The sequence below is a fragment of the Onychomys torridus genome, chromosome 18 (assembly GCF_903995425.1).
Source record: "Onychomys torridus chromosome 18, mOncTor1.1, whole genome shotgun sequence".
NCBI classification, from domain to species: Eukaryota; Metazoa; Chordata; class Mammalia; order Rodentia; family Cricetidae; genus Onychomys; species Onychomys torridus.
The window spans coordinates 34,268,619-34,283,806 of NC_050460.1; the positions used below are offsets into that span (position 1 = coordinate 34,268,619).

At 45.1% G+C, this 15,188-nt stretch overlaps 2 protein-coding genes across 4 annotated transcripts in view; one reads left to right on the forward strand and one right to left on the reverse strand.

Moving 5' to 3' along the window:
- Nucleotides 1-5,403: 5,403 nt before the first annotated feature.
- Rpl31 (ribosomal protein L31) lies at nucleotides 5,404-9,407 on the forward strand. Of its 2 annotated transcripts, none has more exons than XM_036167222.1 (5): nucleotides 5,404-5,484; nucleotides 5,822-5,928; nucleotides 8,036-8,161; nucleotides 9,081-9,193; nucleotides 9,339-9,407. In XM_036167222.1, the coding sequence occupies exons 2-5, from the start codon at nucleotides 5,822-5,824 to the stop codon at nucleotides 9,368-9,370; spliced, it is 378 nt and encodes a 125-aa protein (XP_036023115.1). In that variant the 5' UTR covers nucleotides 5,404-5,484; the 3' UTR covers nucleotides 9,371-9,407. The 2 variants fall into 2 exon arrangements, with proteins under 2 accessions (XP_036023115.1, XP_036023114.1); XM_036167221.1 differs by lacking the exon at nucleotides 5,404-5,484 and adding an exon at nucleotides 5,491-5,601.
- A 587-nt stretch (nucleotides 9,408-9,994) lies between these two features.
- Nucleotides 9,995-15,188, reverse strand: part of Tbc1d8 (TBC1 domain family member 8) — a 110,632-nt gene continuing 105,438 nt past the window's right edge. Inside the window, exons 18-20 of one of the 2 annotated variants that reach the window (XM_036167218.1) lie at nucleotides 12,434-12,511; nucleotides 12,043-12,140; nucleotides 9,995-10,975 (exon numbers count right to left, since the gene is read on the reverse strand). In XM_036167218.1, coding sequence (XP_036023111.1) covers nucleotides 10,520-10,975; nucleotides 12,043-12,140; nucleotides 12,434-12,511 — 632 coding nt within the window. In that variant the 3' untranslated portion in view covers nucleotides 9,995-10,519. Of the gene's footprint in view, nucleotides 10,976-12,042; nucleotides 12,141-12,421; nucleotides 12,512-15,188 lie in introns of both variants that reach the window. The other variant, XM_036167217.1, reaches the window with a different exon arrangement.

Genomic DNA, 15,188 nt, shown 5'->3' on the forward strand with positions numbered 1-15,188 from the left:
AAGGATTCCAAGAAATAAAGAGTAAGCATGGTGAGAATTAGAATCTTGAAGACAATGGTCCCTTATAATTGGTTTCCTTCTGTCTCACATCAGAGGGCTCTTCTGATATGGGACTGAAGAATCTCTCAACCTTTACTTTTATCAATATGCTTGGGTTTAGAGAAGGAGTGAGCCAATTCCATCTCCAAAGCCAGCTTGGTTTATAATTGAATTGGAACCACAACTATTCTAGATTGAGAGATATAGATGTTAGACAGTGATATTTTACCCTGTGTAGATTAGTACCAATAGATTCTTTCTTTCTGCTGTAAACATCCGGATATCCAAGGCCTTATGATTTCTGGAAGATGGGTATTTCCATTATCCTGGAAAGACAAAAACAGAACCCTACCCCAACCTTTGATTATTAAATTTTTCTTACAACTTGAAGAGATGTCACATTGGTGGATGATCTTTTACTTTTCCTCATCAAGGGGTTTCTCCTGTTTGAATCGAATTTTTATTAATTTTGTTGGTGTCCATAGCTTTTCTTCTCCTGTAGAAACAAAAGCAAAACCCCTTCCCCAACGTAGGACATATCCAGGTTTCCATTCTGAGGTCAACACATCTTTGAAATAAACCGGTTGGTTTAGCTCAGGAGTTTTGTCTGTCGTCCAATGTCTCTCCGCAGCTGTTGTTCCTTTCTCATCAGCATTGAGAAAATTCAAGATTAATAAAGCAGTATGAAATCTATTTTAGGAGTCATTGTTACCTGTTGCTGTTTATTTAGCATATCCTTTAAAGTTCGATTGGATCTTTTATGACTGCTTGGCCTGTGGGATTGTGTAGTATACCTGTAACATGCTTTATATTGTAATAAGCAAAGAACAGTCTCATTTTATTGGAGACATATGGTGGGGCATTATCTGTCTTAATTTGTACAGGTATTCCCATGATGGCCATAACTTCTAATAGGTGTGTAATCACAGAATCATCCTTTTCAGAACTCATAGGAGTTGCCCACTGAAATCCTGAATAGGTGTCAATGGTATGGTGTACATACTTTAATCTTCCAAATTGTGCAAAATGAAACACATCCATCTGCCAAATTTCATTTCTTTGTATACCTTTTGGATTGCTCCCTGCAGGTAATGGAGTTTGGTTATAGAAGGAACAAGTAGGACATTTTTTCACAATATCCTTAGCTTGTTGCCAAGTAATGGAGAAATCCTTTTTTAAAACCTTTGCTATTTACATGGTATTTCTTATGAAATTCTGAGGCTTCTAGCACATTACCTATTAGTAACTGATCAATCTCATCATTACCTTGTGCTAGAGGTCCTGGCAGACCTGTATGGGATCTGATATGTGTTATATATATAGGATGTTCCCTTTCTCTGATGATTTCCTGCAATTGTATGAATAATGAAGTTAATTTTGTATTATCAGGAATAAATTCAGCAGTTTCAATGTGTAAAACAACTCTCTCTGCATATTGAGAGTCAGTGACTATATTGAGGGGTTTTGTGAAGTCCATCAGTACCATAAGAACGGCATACAGTTCTGCCTTTTGTACAGAGCTGTATGGACTTTGTACCACTTTACTTAGGTCTCCTGATTTGTATCCTGCTTTCCCTGATTTATTTGCATCAGTATAGAATGTGAGGACTCCAGAAATTGGCTTGTGTCTTACAATGTGAGGAAGGACCCATTCAGTCTTCTTTATGAATTCTATCCTCTTGCTTTTGGGATAATGGTTGTTAATCTCTCCCAAAAAGTTACTGCAGGCTCTCTGCCAGTATTCATTATCTTTCCATAGTGATGAAATTTCCTCATTAGTTAAAGGTACTACAATTTCCGCTGGGTCCATTCCTGTCAACTGACGAAGTCTTAATTTACCTTTTTGAATCAAATCAGAGATCTTTTCTATATAAGTCTTTAATTTCTTATTTGGGTTACGTGGTAGGAATATCCATTCCAATATAATATCTTCCCTCTGCATCAAAATACCTGTGGGGGAATGTCTGGAGGGGAATATGACAAGAATGCATTTAAGTTCTGGATCCACACAATCCACATGTGCTTCTCGAATTGTCTTTTCTACTAGAGCCAATTCCTTCTCAGCTTCGGCTGATAATTCTCTAGGACTATTTAATTCTTTGTCCCCTTCTAGAGTATTAGCCAAATTTTGTAGTCCATCTTTGGGTATTCCCATGATACCCAATAAGTTGGAAATGCTTCTTAACAACTTTTGAAAATCATTAAGAGTCTTCAATCGATCTCTCCTCAATTGTACCTTTTGGGGTCTAATTTTTTGTAGCTCTATCATGGACGATAATAGGATAAACCATTGTATGAGTGCCATTTGGAGATGTTACAACCTGTATGGTCTTGCCCTTCTGCTTATTAGGTCCCTTGTCATATTTATTGACAGTTTCCTCCAGGGCTCGTAAACAAGCACCTAGGGTCTGTTCCAGGGAGTAAACCTCCTCTCTTGTAAGGGCTTCCAGATTTCTCATGGAATCATGGAAGTTTTTATGTTCTTCTGAAATACATGATTCCATGGACCTTATCTTATCAAGTAATGATAATTTTTCTTCCTTATATAGTGTCTGAGTAGCTACTACTTCACTCTGGAGAGTTAGTGTTCTATCCATTAAATACTCATATTTATTATCAATAAAAGCAACTTTGGGTACAAGCTTGTTTTGTAAGTTCTGGTTAGCAGATTCTAGAGAGAGAATATTTTTATGTAAGTCCTGGTCAGCAGATTCCAGAGAAAGAATCTTTTTCTGTAAGACTTCATTGCTATCTTTTAAAGCCTGTAAATCCTGGTTAGCAGATTCCAGAAAGAGAATCTTTTTCTGTAAGCCTTCATTGCTATCTTTTAAAGCCTGTATCAGTCCCAATAATGACTCATCTTTGTTCTTATTATTAAACCAGTGTTTGAACACTGTGTGAATTATTACGATGAATGCCAAAATGGTACAGGCCAGATATGTCTTAGGGAGGTCATATATTTCCAGGAAAATGTCATTCATCATACAGGCAAAAAGGTTTTTAAATTCTTGTGAGGTAATGTTGTTAGCCATATTACAAGAATTACTCAAAATTTGTTAGTCAGTTTTAAGGTGTAAAATTATCAAGTACTTTTACTTGAAAGAAGCTTACCTTTCCGTGGTTTTGGGGGGTGCAGTAGCACTTTTCAGCCAGCAGGAGGCGTTGGTATAGCTCCAAAGCAGGGCCTGCTGGCGAGCTTGGCTGGCGGCCCCTGAAGGCAGGAGCCAAGATGGCAGGGAGCCGGCACACAGGGAGGAGTGGGAAGGCCTCACTCACAGCGGGTTTTCACTGGTCTGGGGGCTGAGCTAGGGAACTGAGAGCGGACTAGCTGCTCCCTTTTTCGGGAATGGAACCGTGTAGGCGTCCCCTGGTTAAATGGAACTTTGCAGGCGGGTTTAGGTACCCGCCAGCCGGGGAGGAGGCTGAGGGAGGGAGCCGCCTGGGCCTTTGGAATTTGCCCCACGCGAGCGCCAGATATTGGTGAAATTATTAAGGCCACTCCACGTAGTTAAAAGGGAGGTTTATTTTGTGGGGTAACTTACAAATGAAGGGATAGGTTGTAGGGTCTGGCAAAGGTATGGCGCAGTCTGGCGGTGTTCTCTGGAGAACTCTGCTCGGTCCACCTCCAGCGTCCAGGGTCCCAGAACCAAGAGAGACCTCTCCTCTGGATCCTGGGTCTTCAGCATCCTCCCTCAGCGCCGCCTTGTGGGCGTGACCATTACAGAAGCCTCAATGGGGGTTGGAACTTCCAGGCCAAGGCTGGGATGGCTACAAGACTGAAGCATATAGGTATGTACACACTACAATGTTTGCACAGCAAAGAAGATGGTCAATGACACATCTCTGAGAGAGTACACTGCTCTGAAGTGACTCACACTGAGAGTCACAGAATCACACTGCTTTTGCCTATTTAATAGATTATACGCTGTGTGATAGTTTACCTTTCTAATGTAATTCTTATCTAATAGTGTCTTTCTCCTAAACTGCCATCTCACATAAAGTTACTCAAACTCTGCTTTTCATTTCAAATGCTGTCTGTGCCTTTCCTTTCTGGTCCACTATTTGCTGACTTGCTCAAGACCTCATCTCTGTTGCATCACAGCAACATCCTCCTCACCAATCTCCCAGCCCCAGCCTTTTGGAGCCTTTTACACCACCGGGCTGCTTTCCTTTTATGTAGTGGAGGAGGGTTAGTGCCTATCAAATTCAGAGCCTGCATACGTCGGTGAACGTTCTACCACTGAGCTGCATCCCCAAGTCCTTATTTTCATATTCTCTTCACACACACACACACTTATTCCTCTCCCTTCCTCCCTCCTTTTCTCCCTACCCCTGGATCAGGTCTCATTGCGTAGCCAAGGTTAGCCTCTGTGTAGCCTAGAGTAGCCTCAGCCTTAGTTTGCTATCCTCCTATTCTGTGTCCTGAGTGTATCACCCCGGCTTCCTTTTAAAATGCTTTTGAGTGGCTCTGCTTAGGAGATTGCACTGGAGCTCAGCCCAGCAATACTGTACCAACCCGTATTCCCATCGAACCCATTAGTGTTTGCACCCCACTAAGAACTAGAACGGAGCCGGTCCACTCCTTTCCTCCTGGCCCCATGGAGAAGTCTTCAGACAGATACTATGAGGTGCGTTTAGGCCACTATCACTACCCCTTCCCCACCCCTCAGGCAGGCCTCAAACTCACCCTGTAGTCAAGGATGACCTTGACTTCCTCATCTCCTGACTCAGCTACAAAGTTCTGGGATCACAGGCATGCACCACCACACTCAGACATTGTTTTGAGACACGAGAGTGAGCGTGCCTGTCCACCCCAAGTCCTGCCTTTGGGGAATCGGTGTGTACAGACCTAGGTTTCGGGTACCTGCCTGTCTTTTTTGTCTATGAGATCCTGAAACGTGCCAATGCTGAAACCCCAATGGATAGGTTGTTTGGACTTGTTTGGATTCGGGGATTTTCCTACAGAAGTGCCTGGCGTTTACGTGGACCTTTTCGACATGGGAAATAAGCTCTTTGGTTAGGGTCTCAGTCATACCTGGGCCCTTCTGACAAGCACATCACCTAACAGATTCAATAAGTGTAGACTGAATGAATGCGTGAACTCAAAAAACAGAAGAGTGTCTTCTTTGCTGGCCTTGCTCTCCCGCGGTTCAGATTTAAAACCCATCCAGCACCTTCACACAGAGGAAGGACACTGTTCACAGCAAATGGCCAGAAGACTGGCAGCCTCGACACCGCCCGGGCCCCGCCCGGGCCCCGCCCCGCCCAGCCCCCGGCCCCGCCCCACGCCGCTCGCTCCGCCTCCGACGCGCCATATTTACATCACAGCCTAACCTGCCACACTTCCTCTTCCCCGCCTCCCGGCGGCCCGGAAGTTATACTTGCGACGCGGCTTTCCTTCCCACAATCCCTCGCGCCCGTCCTTTCCATCTTGGGCCCGGCAGAGTAAGTATGGCTGCGGGGTCCTGGCTCTGAAATCCAGCGCCATCCTCTCCGGGTGCGGGGCTGGCCGGCTTGGTGGGATTTGTTCCGCGCCGACCCGAGGCTCGACGATCCGGAGCGGTAGGGTCTACGCCGACGAAAGGCTCCGGGGCCGGTGGAGAACAGTGGCGGGGCTCAGAGCTGCCGAGCCCAGGGGTTCCGGGGTCGGGCGTCTGAGGGCTGGGAGTGCAAGGTGGACTGGCAGGGTCGGCTCTGGGCAACCCTGGGCGGACTCTGAGAGGGGGACATCAGCTCGGGGTTTTGCCCTGCCTGCTTAGAGCCTCCTGTCGCCTGCATTTAGATGGCTCCTGCAAAGAAGGGTGGCGAGAAGAAGAAGGGCCGTTCTGCCATCAACGAGGTGGTGACCCGAGAATACACCATCAACATTCACAAGCGCATCCATGGAGTGTGAGTACCTGGCGGTCGGCGTGGCCCGCGAGCCCCTTCCGGCTTCTGGCTGTCACTCTCGAGCATGGCCTGATTGCTTGCAGACTTTGCTTTAGAAAGCACGCGGGTTTGGGTTGGTTTTCAGTCTGACTGCAAGGTGTACTTTGAAGGTGTTCAGGGTTTGGGGTATACGGTGCTTGTTAGTAGGGAGGTTGTGTTTGAACTTTAGGGATCAGTGGGCTCTGGAAAGCTTGGTGGTGGTAAAGCGAATGGTTTTTGTAATCTGGACCACTAAAAGTAAAAGCTTGTGAAGGGAAACCTTTATTAATTTCTGTGCAGCAGGATATCAGCCAGTTGGGAATTGCTGAGCCCCCAAATGTGAAGTAGGATTATGTTCGTCCTCTGACCCATACAGATTCGTAGTACGGGTCGAGATGTAATACTGGTAATGCTGAGAGGCACGTAGGTTACCAAAGTTACAGTGCAGCGTGTGGTAAAGACCCATGGGGATTGTGCATTTATAAAGAGGCAGTTACGGCCGGGCGGTGGTGACGAACGTCTGTAATCCCAGCACTCGATCAGGAGGCAGAGGCAAGGCGGATCTTTGAGTTCGAGGCCAGCCTGGTCTACAGAGTGAGTTCCAGGAAAGGCACAAAGCTACACAGAGGAAGTCTTGTCTCCTGTCTCAAAAAAACCAAAGACAAAAAGGCATTTACAGGGTGCGTACTCCCTTTGTACACGATTTATCTACATACATTCAGATGCCAGCATTTAGAGCAGGATTTCTTGGATTTGGCTGTTCAGACTCTTGTGACAGATTTTTGCTGGGTCGAAATGTGTGTGGACATTTTCTGTGGTGTTCCGTGTGGGGTCCCTGCTGTGTGAATGCTGCTAATGATGAGTCACATTCCATCCCCTGCATAGTGAGCACTGTCAGGCATTTTAAGTGCCCAGTGTGTTGGGGTCCTTGCTTGAAAGGTGCTTGTGGGTGGGCATGGTTTTCGGACATTTTGTACTTCGTTGCAAAAGCCCCATGTGAGGCTTTCCAGCCTCCCTCCTTCGGTAATGTCCTGGTTTCCATTGTTTTCCAAACCCTGCTGTCTTCCTCCCCTGGCTTTCTCTGTTATTGGTCATGCTGGCTCTGCCCTCTTGAGATCCAGTCTGATTGCTTTCAAGGGAAGGCGGCAGCATCTTGTTTCCATTGAAACTGCTCAACGCTCCATCTCTTTCTTGATGCATCCTTCTGGTACTTGTAATTGATACCACCTGATGGGCTGCTTGCACGAGCTAGGTCCATTAGACCAGCTGCTGTTATTTCTAACCCTGTTTTTCGAGGTAGGGTTGTCAAGTGGTCTTGCTTGGGTGCAAACTGGTGATGGGCAGAGTGGAGAAAGCAATTCAGTGTGTCCCACCTGGAGTGGGCCTGACTGACAGGTGCTGGACACAACTGGACTTTGGTGGGTGGCTTTGGATTTGAGGTCTTCCTGCCCAGCTTCCAGTGTTGTGGTTATCAGTGTGCACCATCACCATGCCCTAGAAAGTTCGGTGGGGTTTTTGTTGTTTTAAATACAGTCTCCCTATTATGTGTAGTTGTGGTGGCCTAAAACTAGCTATGTAGACCAGGCTGGCCTTGAAACAGATCCACCTGCCTTTGCCTCCCAGATGCTAGGATTAAAGGAGCACACCACCACATCGAGCTTGTTTTGGGTTTTTGTATTCATTTGATTGACAGCTTAAAATCTAGGTAAATGGCCACCATGGTTCCACAGAATGCTGCCTTTCTCTGTACATGTTTGCCTGTGTGTACGTGCACCATATGGACGCTGGAAGCCAAACCACGTTTTCTTAACCACTGGGCCACCTCTCCAGTCCTCATCATTTCAGGACTGCTGTGAGAATAGACCAAGTTTGTGACTGAAAAGCTGGAAAAGCATGGCACTTTGTGCTTGGATTGTGGGATATCTAGTATTTATTTCAACATCTTGTTCCAAGGGCTGGTGCTAGGTCCTGGACATTTCATCCTTGTAAGGGTATGTTTCTGACTACTTCAATTGTTTTATGAGGGCATGCATTTATATATTATGTGTAATCTGTGACTGATTTTATATCCTTGTGTTTTGAACCTCAGGGGCTTCAAGAAGCGTGCCCCTAGGGCACTCAAAGAAATCCGGAAATTTGCCATGAAGGAGATGGGGACTCCAGATGTGCGCATTGATACCAGGCTCAATAAAGCCGTCTGGGCCAAAGGAATAAGGTACTGAAGTTACATTTGTTACGATGATGCCCGTTATTCCTTCTACATAGTCTGTGTGACAAATTTGGAAGTTTGGTTACCAGATGTGGAGTATAAAGGACAATGGCTCTAAGCTAGTGTCATTTGTTGTAAGTAAGGGAGAGAGCGGCGTTAGAGCTTGATGAGATCTAGGAGAGATTGGGACCTGGAAGAGAGCTCCATTGGGAGCATGAGCAGCTCAGAGAAAGTGGTGTTTCTGACCCTGAGGTGCTGGCCAGCCCTGAGGAAGGAATCCTGCCGCCTGCCCAGGGGTTGATTTGTGTCCATGTCCTATAACATGAGAGGGCTCTCACGGAGGTTTATCCAACCTGGATGTAAGTAATGCTGAGGTTGGGAAGTCCCCTTTAAAGAAAGGGGAGTAAGTAGGAAGCGGGTGCTGCTTGCTGCTGGCAGTATTTAATCTTGCAACCTCTAAAGTAGGGCTACATTATTAGATTATGCAACAAGGAACTATAGTGTATTGGGTAAGGGGAGTGGGGTCACAGGGACATGAGAAGGAACCTTGTAGGAATCTGGGGCCTAAGAACACCTAGCAGGCACATCCTGAGATGGTGAGGGAAGGAGATAACTCAGCTGTACTGCTTCTGAAAAGGGAAGGAAGGGTTGTGGGTGCCTTTTATTTGAATTAGTGGATATTTCTGTCGACGGCCATTTTCTTTCTGCCTAAGAACAGTTGGTTTTCATTGGTGGCTGCCTTAACATATCCTAACAAGCATGCATCCTGAGATAGCGGCTTGTTGCTCATTCACCTGGGTATATTTTCAGGGTCAGATGAAAGTGTGTGTCAGAGCACTAGAAGCAGGAATAGATGTGGGAGTGCCACTGGTGGCTGGTTTCTGACAAGCAGCATTGACCTTAGCGAGACTTTATATTTTATTAGGAATGTTCCATACCGTATCCGTGTACGTTTGTCCAGAAAACGTAACGAGGATGAGGACTCCCCAAACAAGCTCTACACATTGGTAACTTACGTACCTGTTACCACATTCAAAAGTAAGTCTCGTACTTTCCATCAGACCTTTATTTAAAACCGTCTAAGGTGGGCGAATGCGAAAGGGGGGAGGGTTCATCAGACTGGGGGGGTGTGCAGGCGCGCTAGGATGGGTGTTGACTGGCTGTTGTCACTTCTTCCTTCCAGATCTACAGACAGTCAATGTGGATGAGAACTAAGCTGTTGAGTGTCAATAAAGTTGAAGAACTACCTTCAGGCTTTGGTTTCCCTTTTGTTGTCTGCCCCACCTGTGGAGTTTTTGGTATTGGGAGTTATTTAGAACCACTGTGCACATGGGAAACAGGAAGTAAGTGTGTCGCGTGTTCTTGTCACATGAATCCATGTATTAAGAGTTGTATGTTTTGGTTTTTCAAGACATTTTTTCCTGTGTGGTTCTGGCTGTCCTGGAACTTGCTCTGTAGAACAAACAGGTTGGCCCCAACCTTAGAGATCCATGTACCCCTCTACCTCTGAAAGGCTGGAATTAAAGGCACGTGCCACCATGCCTGGCTTGTGTGGCTATTAAGTCTCACTTTAGTCCCAGGTGTGTGTGTGAGCCTAAAATTAAGGATTGAGGTTGTAACTGTTACATGATACTGAAAATGTGTATCTTTACCAACCACTACATTGCATTCCCTGGAATATGCTAGACCCATTTTTTTGTTTTTCAAGACAGGGTTTCTCTGTAACATCCCTGGCTGTCCTGAAACTCAATCTGTAGACCAGGCTGGCCTTGAACTCTCAAAAGGCCTGCCTGCTTCCTTAGTGCTGTTTTGGTTCGGTTTTTAATTTAAAAAACTCAGTACAAAAAAAGATTTTTATTAAAAATGGGGGAGGGGGCAACATTGAAAGCATGGTTTGTTTTTGGAAGGACATACAAAGTGAATACAACGAAATATATTAAAATGGTTTCAATTACCAGCATTGAAACAAAATTAGTGCAAAAAAAGCCAAATACAGTTGTGCGGACAATGGTTCTGAGATCTTGGAGGTGAGCCTGTTTCTTGACCTCTCCCATTACCAGTGGTACATGAGCCTAGGGTTGATGTCTCTTGGATACTTACTGTGACATCTTTCTGTCCGTCAAAGGATAAGCTCACAGCAGAAACACTGGTTTCAGCAAAGTTGATAGTCACAGTGTAAAGGGCATTCCACCTCTGACTGACCCCCTAATAAATAGAACTGTGTGAGAGTTGCAGCAATTCCCCGGCTGTGGCTCTGAGGTTGGTTGTCCACATACTCAACTCAGACTGAAATCTGGACAGTGACAACAGTCCAGTCCGTGCTTTGGTGTGGTAGGCTCCAGTGTGTTCCCCGGCACTTCCTGGCTACAGGTTATTCAGCTTCAGTTCAGGCTGTGGTGGGTGGCTCATTTCCAAAGCTTTCAGACTGTACTGATGGAGCTTGGCATTTTCAAGTTTGGATTTAATGTTGAGTGGCTTTTCAAAAAAGTTTACCAGTGACTGCTCAGTGAGAAGGGAGGCCAGGATATGTTCCAGGGAGACAGTCCAGTCCCCTTCCCCTGCCTCAGGAAAGGCCCGAGGGTCCTGGGGGGTCTTCCCGGTCTCAGCAAAAACCGAGTCCTGTTCAGGAGAAGGAGCTGAGGCCTGCAGCTCCTCACCACATTCCTGGGAGCAGCTTCCTGAGCTGCTGCTGCGCTGGCCCACTTCTCCTATCTGCAGTAGCAGAGTGGTCACTGTGGCAATGGCCTGGTACAGCTCGTTTTCCTCTGGAGCTTCATGGAACATACTGTACAGAGTTTTACAGAACTGGATAAATTCTCTCTAGGATTAAAAAATAAAACATAACTATCAGAAAAGCATGTACCATTTAATTTTTTTTTTTCGATTGGAGCTCACTGCTTTAATTTTAAGACTGTCCACAACTTGTGGTTTGTTGTGGTCTTCCTGCCTCACTAACACACACTGACAGGTGTCTATTGCTAGTTCCTTGTTCCACGTGCAGAATATATGAAATGGCTTACGGTTGTGTTGCTTGTGAGTTAGTGAGAAAGGCCAACGTGGGATGCACACAGTCTCCAAAGAAAATCCAGAGCTATACTTGCTTTTTAATGGGAAAACAGGTTTAAAGATATGTGCCATGTGCCAGGGTTTAGGGGACAGGCATCCTAGAGCTACAAAAAATTAACCTCACATTTAATGGTCTAGATGAAACTCCCAGTTACTTTATGGCAGCTAAAGTAAGGTATCTACTGTAACTTGATGTCTAGTTTATACCTGGGTGAAAACAGTGACCGGTGTCCCAAGTTAAGCAGACCACTAAGATTAGTATAAGGTTTTTCGGGGACTCACTTGGTCAGCTGTTGTGGAGGGATGGTAGAATAAGTAAATATTTCAGGACTATCAAGAGTTTGTTACTTGGTGGTGGTGGATATTCTTAAAATAATGCAGACAGCTCTGGGTGACTTAGCTTCTTAGCTATCCCATTTGTAAGGAACAGAAAGTTACCACCCGTATAAAGCTGGGAGGACCAGGGAGAGACTTGAAGGAAGTAAGGTAGAAGACACCCATTTAGCCTTCATGCACAACCTACTCATGCTTTAGAGCCTCCCGGTACATGGCATCCTTATACAGGAGCATTCAAAACTTTAAGCCTACATTTCTCACATACTGGCAAGAAGATCCTTTTCAAATTAAACCTGCCATCATACCACTTAAGAATCCTTTTCTGGGGAATGGTCAGAGGTATGGGAGACTTGAGTAGTACTAACCATTCTGCAGCCTCCTGTTTGGAAGAGGTGACTTAATCACAACACTGGTCTGGGAAGTCATAAGATCCATGGGCCCAAGCTGCCAAAATGGTTTGGTTTCTTACCAAACGAAGTCCTTACCTGGCTCATTTTGGGCAGCTCTTTCTCCGTTTTATCCTTTTCTTTGGCTAAATCTTTAATCATCTGTTTCAGTTGTTTCTGATAATCGATTGTGTCACCTTGACAAGGGGAAACGAGTTTAAATTCTATGAAAGCAATGAAATTGGGATAGTAAGGGAGCAGGGTCCGACCAAGCACATTTTCATATACAGCCAAAAAGCAAGATTACATTTTCATAACTGACTCCACAGCCCTGTCCTAGGACCTTCCTGTAAAGAACCCTAGAAAGATCAAAGCAGCAGAAGGAACTCGGTGAACTCAGTCAAGCAACACTGGCGTTGGGCTGAATGGTAGCGGGGAGGGGACAGGCTGCTAGGAGCAGATGAGAACAGATACTTGCCATTGGGCTTACCCAGTACCAGGGGTCTTGACGTTGACAGCAGAGGATTCTTCAGTGGTGACTGGCTGTCTCTGTCATTTTCAGTGAGTGCTTAAAAGAAAATATTAAATTGGAAACATTGTCTGCTTAACTGAAAAAGCTAGACCCAGTTCCCAGTATTGTAAAGGTACAGAACCTGTCAAACCAAATGAAGAATAAGCAAAATCTGTTATATGTATGTAGACATGACTGACTAGCACATAAGTTCATATGAAACACTGCTGATGGTGACCTGGAAAAACAGCAATCCCAGTAGCATCGTCATTATCTTGACAATGGGTGAGTACATAATTAGTTTATTTAGGTAGTGTAAGTGGGGGCTTTGGAGGGAGGGGTGTTGAGACAGGGTCTTTATATACATAGTTGGTTTTTAAGTAGCATTGGCTTCCAAAGAGCATCATGCTGGTGTTTTTTATTTTTCAAGACAGTTTCTCTATGTAGCTCTGTACACTCCATTGTAGACCTGCTGGCCTCAAACCCTGAGATCCACCTGCCTCTGCCTCCTGAGTGTTCTGCTCTGCCTGGCCCAGACTGGTTTTTCTGAAGTGTACTAAAAATAAAATACCAGAAGTCTCAGAAGGTGCTAGTAAAAACAAAATGGTTCAGCCAGTTTGGAAAACATTTTGGTGTTTCTCAAACTTAGCTAAATGGTGGTTCATGCCTTTAATCCCAGCAGAGGAAGGCAGATCTACACAGTGAGCTCCAGACCCTGCCTCAACAAGTTTTCAGATAGGCAGCAGTTAAGAGCACAGGTTGCTCTGCCAGAGGACCCAGGTTTGATTCCCAGCATACATTGTGGCAGTCAACTATTCTATAACTCCAGTCCAAGCAGTGAGCTCATTTGACTAGGACGATAAAACGCGGACTGACTGAACAGTTATCAGCAGAAGGCAGGCAGTAGTGGATAGGCAATGCTACAGGCTGCAAGAACATGGGATGGTCCAGGGCAAGGGGTTTTTAGGATGATGCACAGATGATTATAGAGTCATTGCTCTCCTTAATAAGTTACCTAGGTTGACAAGAATCTAGTTGTAAAAGACTGGAGAATTTAGGATAAAATTTAAGATGTGATTTAAGAAACTTCCACAAGATGGCCCCAAACAACTATCTGGGATGGCAACTCTATTGGCCTAAAACTTTAGGCAGTGGCCCCTGTGAGTCCACTCAAGATGTGCAGGAAAATTATGGAACCTGACTGGTGCTTGAAGCTATTGGGATAGGGTTTATAGACCAGTGAAGAGCCTGTCCCAAGGAGAATTGTATACACAAGCCAGTAAAAGTCCTGAAGAACCAGTACATGTGGCTGTAATGATGGAGGAGAGAAGTGAGTCAGGGAGCATGGCCTCATTTTTATATTTCTGTGTATATGTAGTTTGTGGTTCTACACTGTGAATGGGTGGAGAGATTTCTACATGAAGGCTTTCACTGTTTGACTTGGTTATTTGAACTTGCCATTCCAGACTTCATACTACAACTCATCTCTGACACCATGAGTAGGAAAATCTAAGGTAGTGACAGAGAGTCCAGTCCAGCACAAGCTAGGACTGCAGCTCCCCAGTGCCTCACTCAAATGCAAACTAGGTGGCCCTGCACCTGCGCAAGCCCAAAGCCCTCTCAAGTAGCTCTGCCCCACCCTTTTGAGTTCACTACTGACCCATCCACTGGAGGAATCACTATTGCACCAAAGCCAGCAACTGGATATCAGGACAAGCTCTGAAGTGAAGACCACTCTGCTGGACATGGGACACTTGTCCACCAGCTCAGCACAGCATGGTTTTAACTGTCTACCCAGTCCAGAATCACCTGGGAAGTGGCTCAAGTTATAATCTGGACTAAGCTGGCTGATGGACATCTGTGAGAGATTTAATTGGGTTAACAGGTGAGAAGACTCACTGGGCAGCACCATTCCAAGTTGGAGGTCTCCCTATGGGCAGGAAAATTGAACTGAGCACTAGTTCATTGCTTTCCGTTTTGAACTGAGCACTAGTTCATTGCTTTCCATTGACTTGGGGCTGTGATGTGCCAGCTCTGGGTTCCTGTCACCCCACAATGATGACCTAGAGCCTGGAATTCTGAGCTAATAAACTCCTCTGAACGTGCTTTTGTCAAGTGTTTTATCACAACAGGAAAGATTGGGTCAGCTGGACCCACCCCCACCCCCATCCCTCCAATTTCAGCCCAGTCTTCAAGGGACCAAGATACAACTACCCCACCTCCTGGGTGTTGGTGCCTTCTTATATTTTGACTATTTGACTTTTGATTTTTTTGTTTTGGGTTTTTTGAGACAAGGTTTTTCTGTGTAGCCTTGGCTGTCCTGGATCTTGCTCTGTAGACCAGGCTGGCCTCCTGAGCCACTGCCTGGCTGCACTTTGTTTTAAAAAAATTTAAATTCTTATTTATTCCCCTTCATACATTGATGTATTTTTGTGTATACATTTTTGCCATTACTTGACCACCCTTTCCCCTTTTCAATTTATGCTGTATTTTAGTATTTTAGTCTAATGGAAGAAACTTCTTTTTCTTTTTTTTTTTTCTTTCTTTTTTTTTTTTTTTTTTTTTTTTTTTTTTTTTGTGGAGCTGAGGATTGAACCCAGGGCCTTGCACTTGCTAGGCAGCACTCTACCACTGAGCTAAATCCCCAACCCCCTATCGTAGGTTTTTACTAATCGGGTAAGACACTGCACACTCATCCTGTTGAAAAGTGGGCTCATGTGGTCCTACCCCTCCC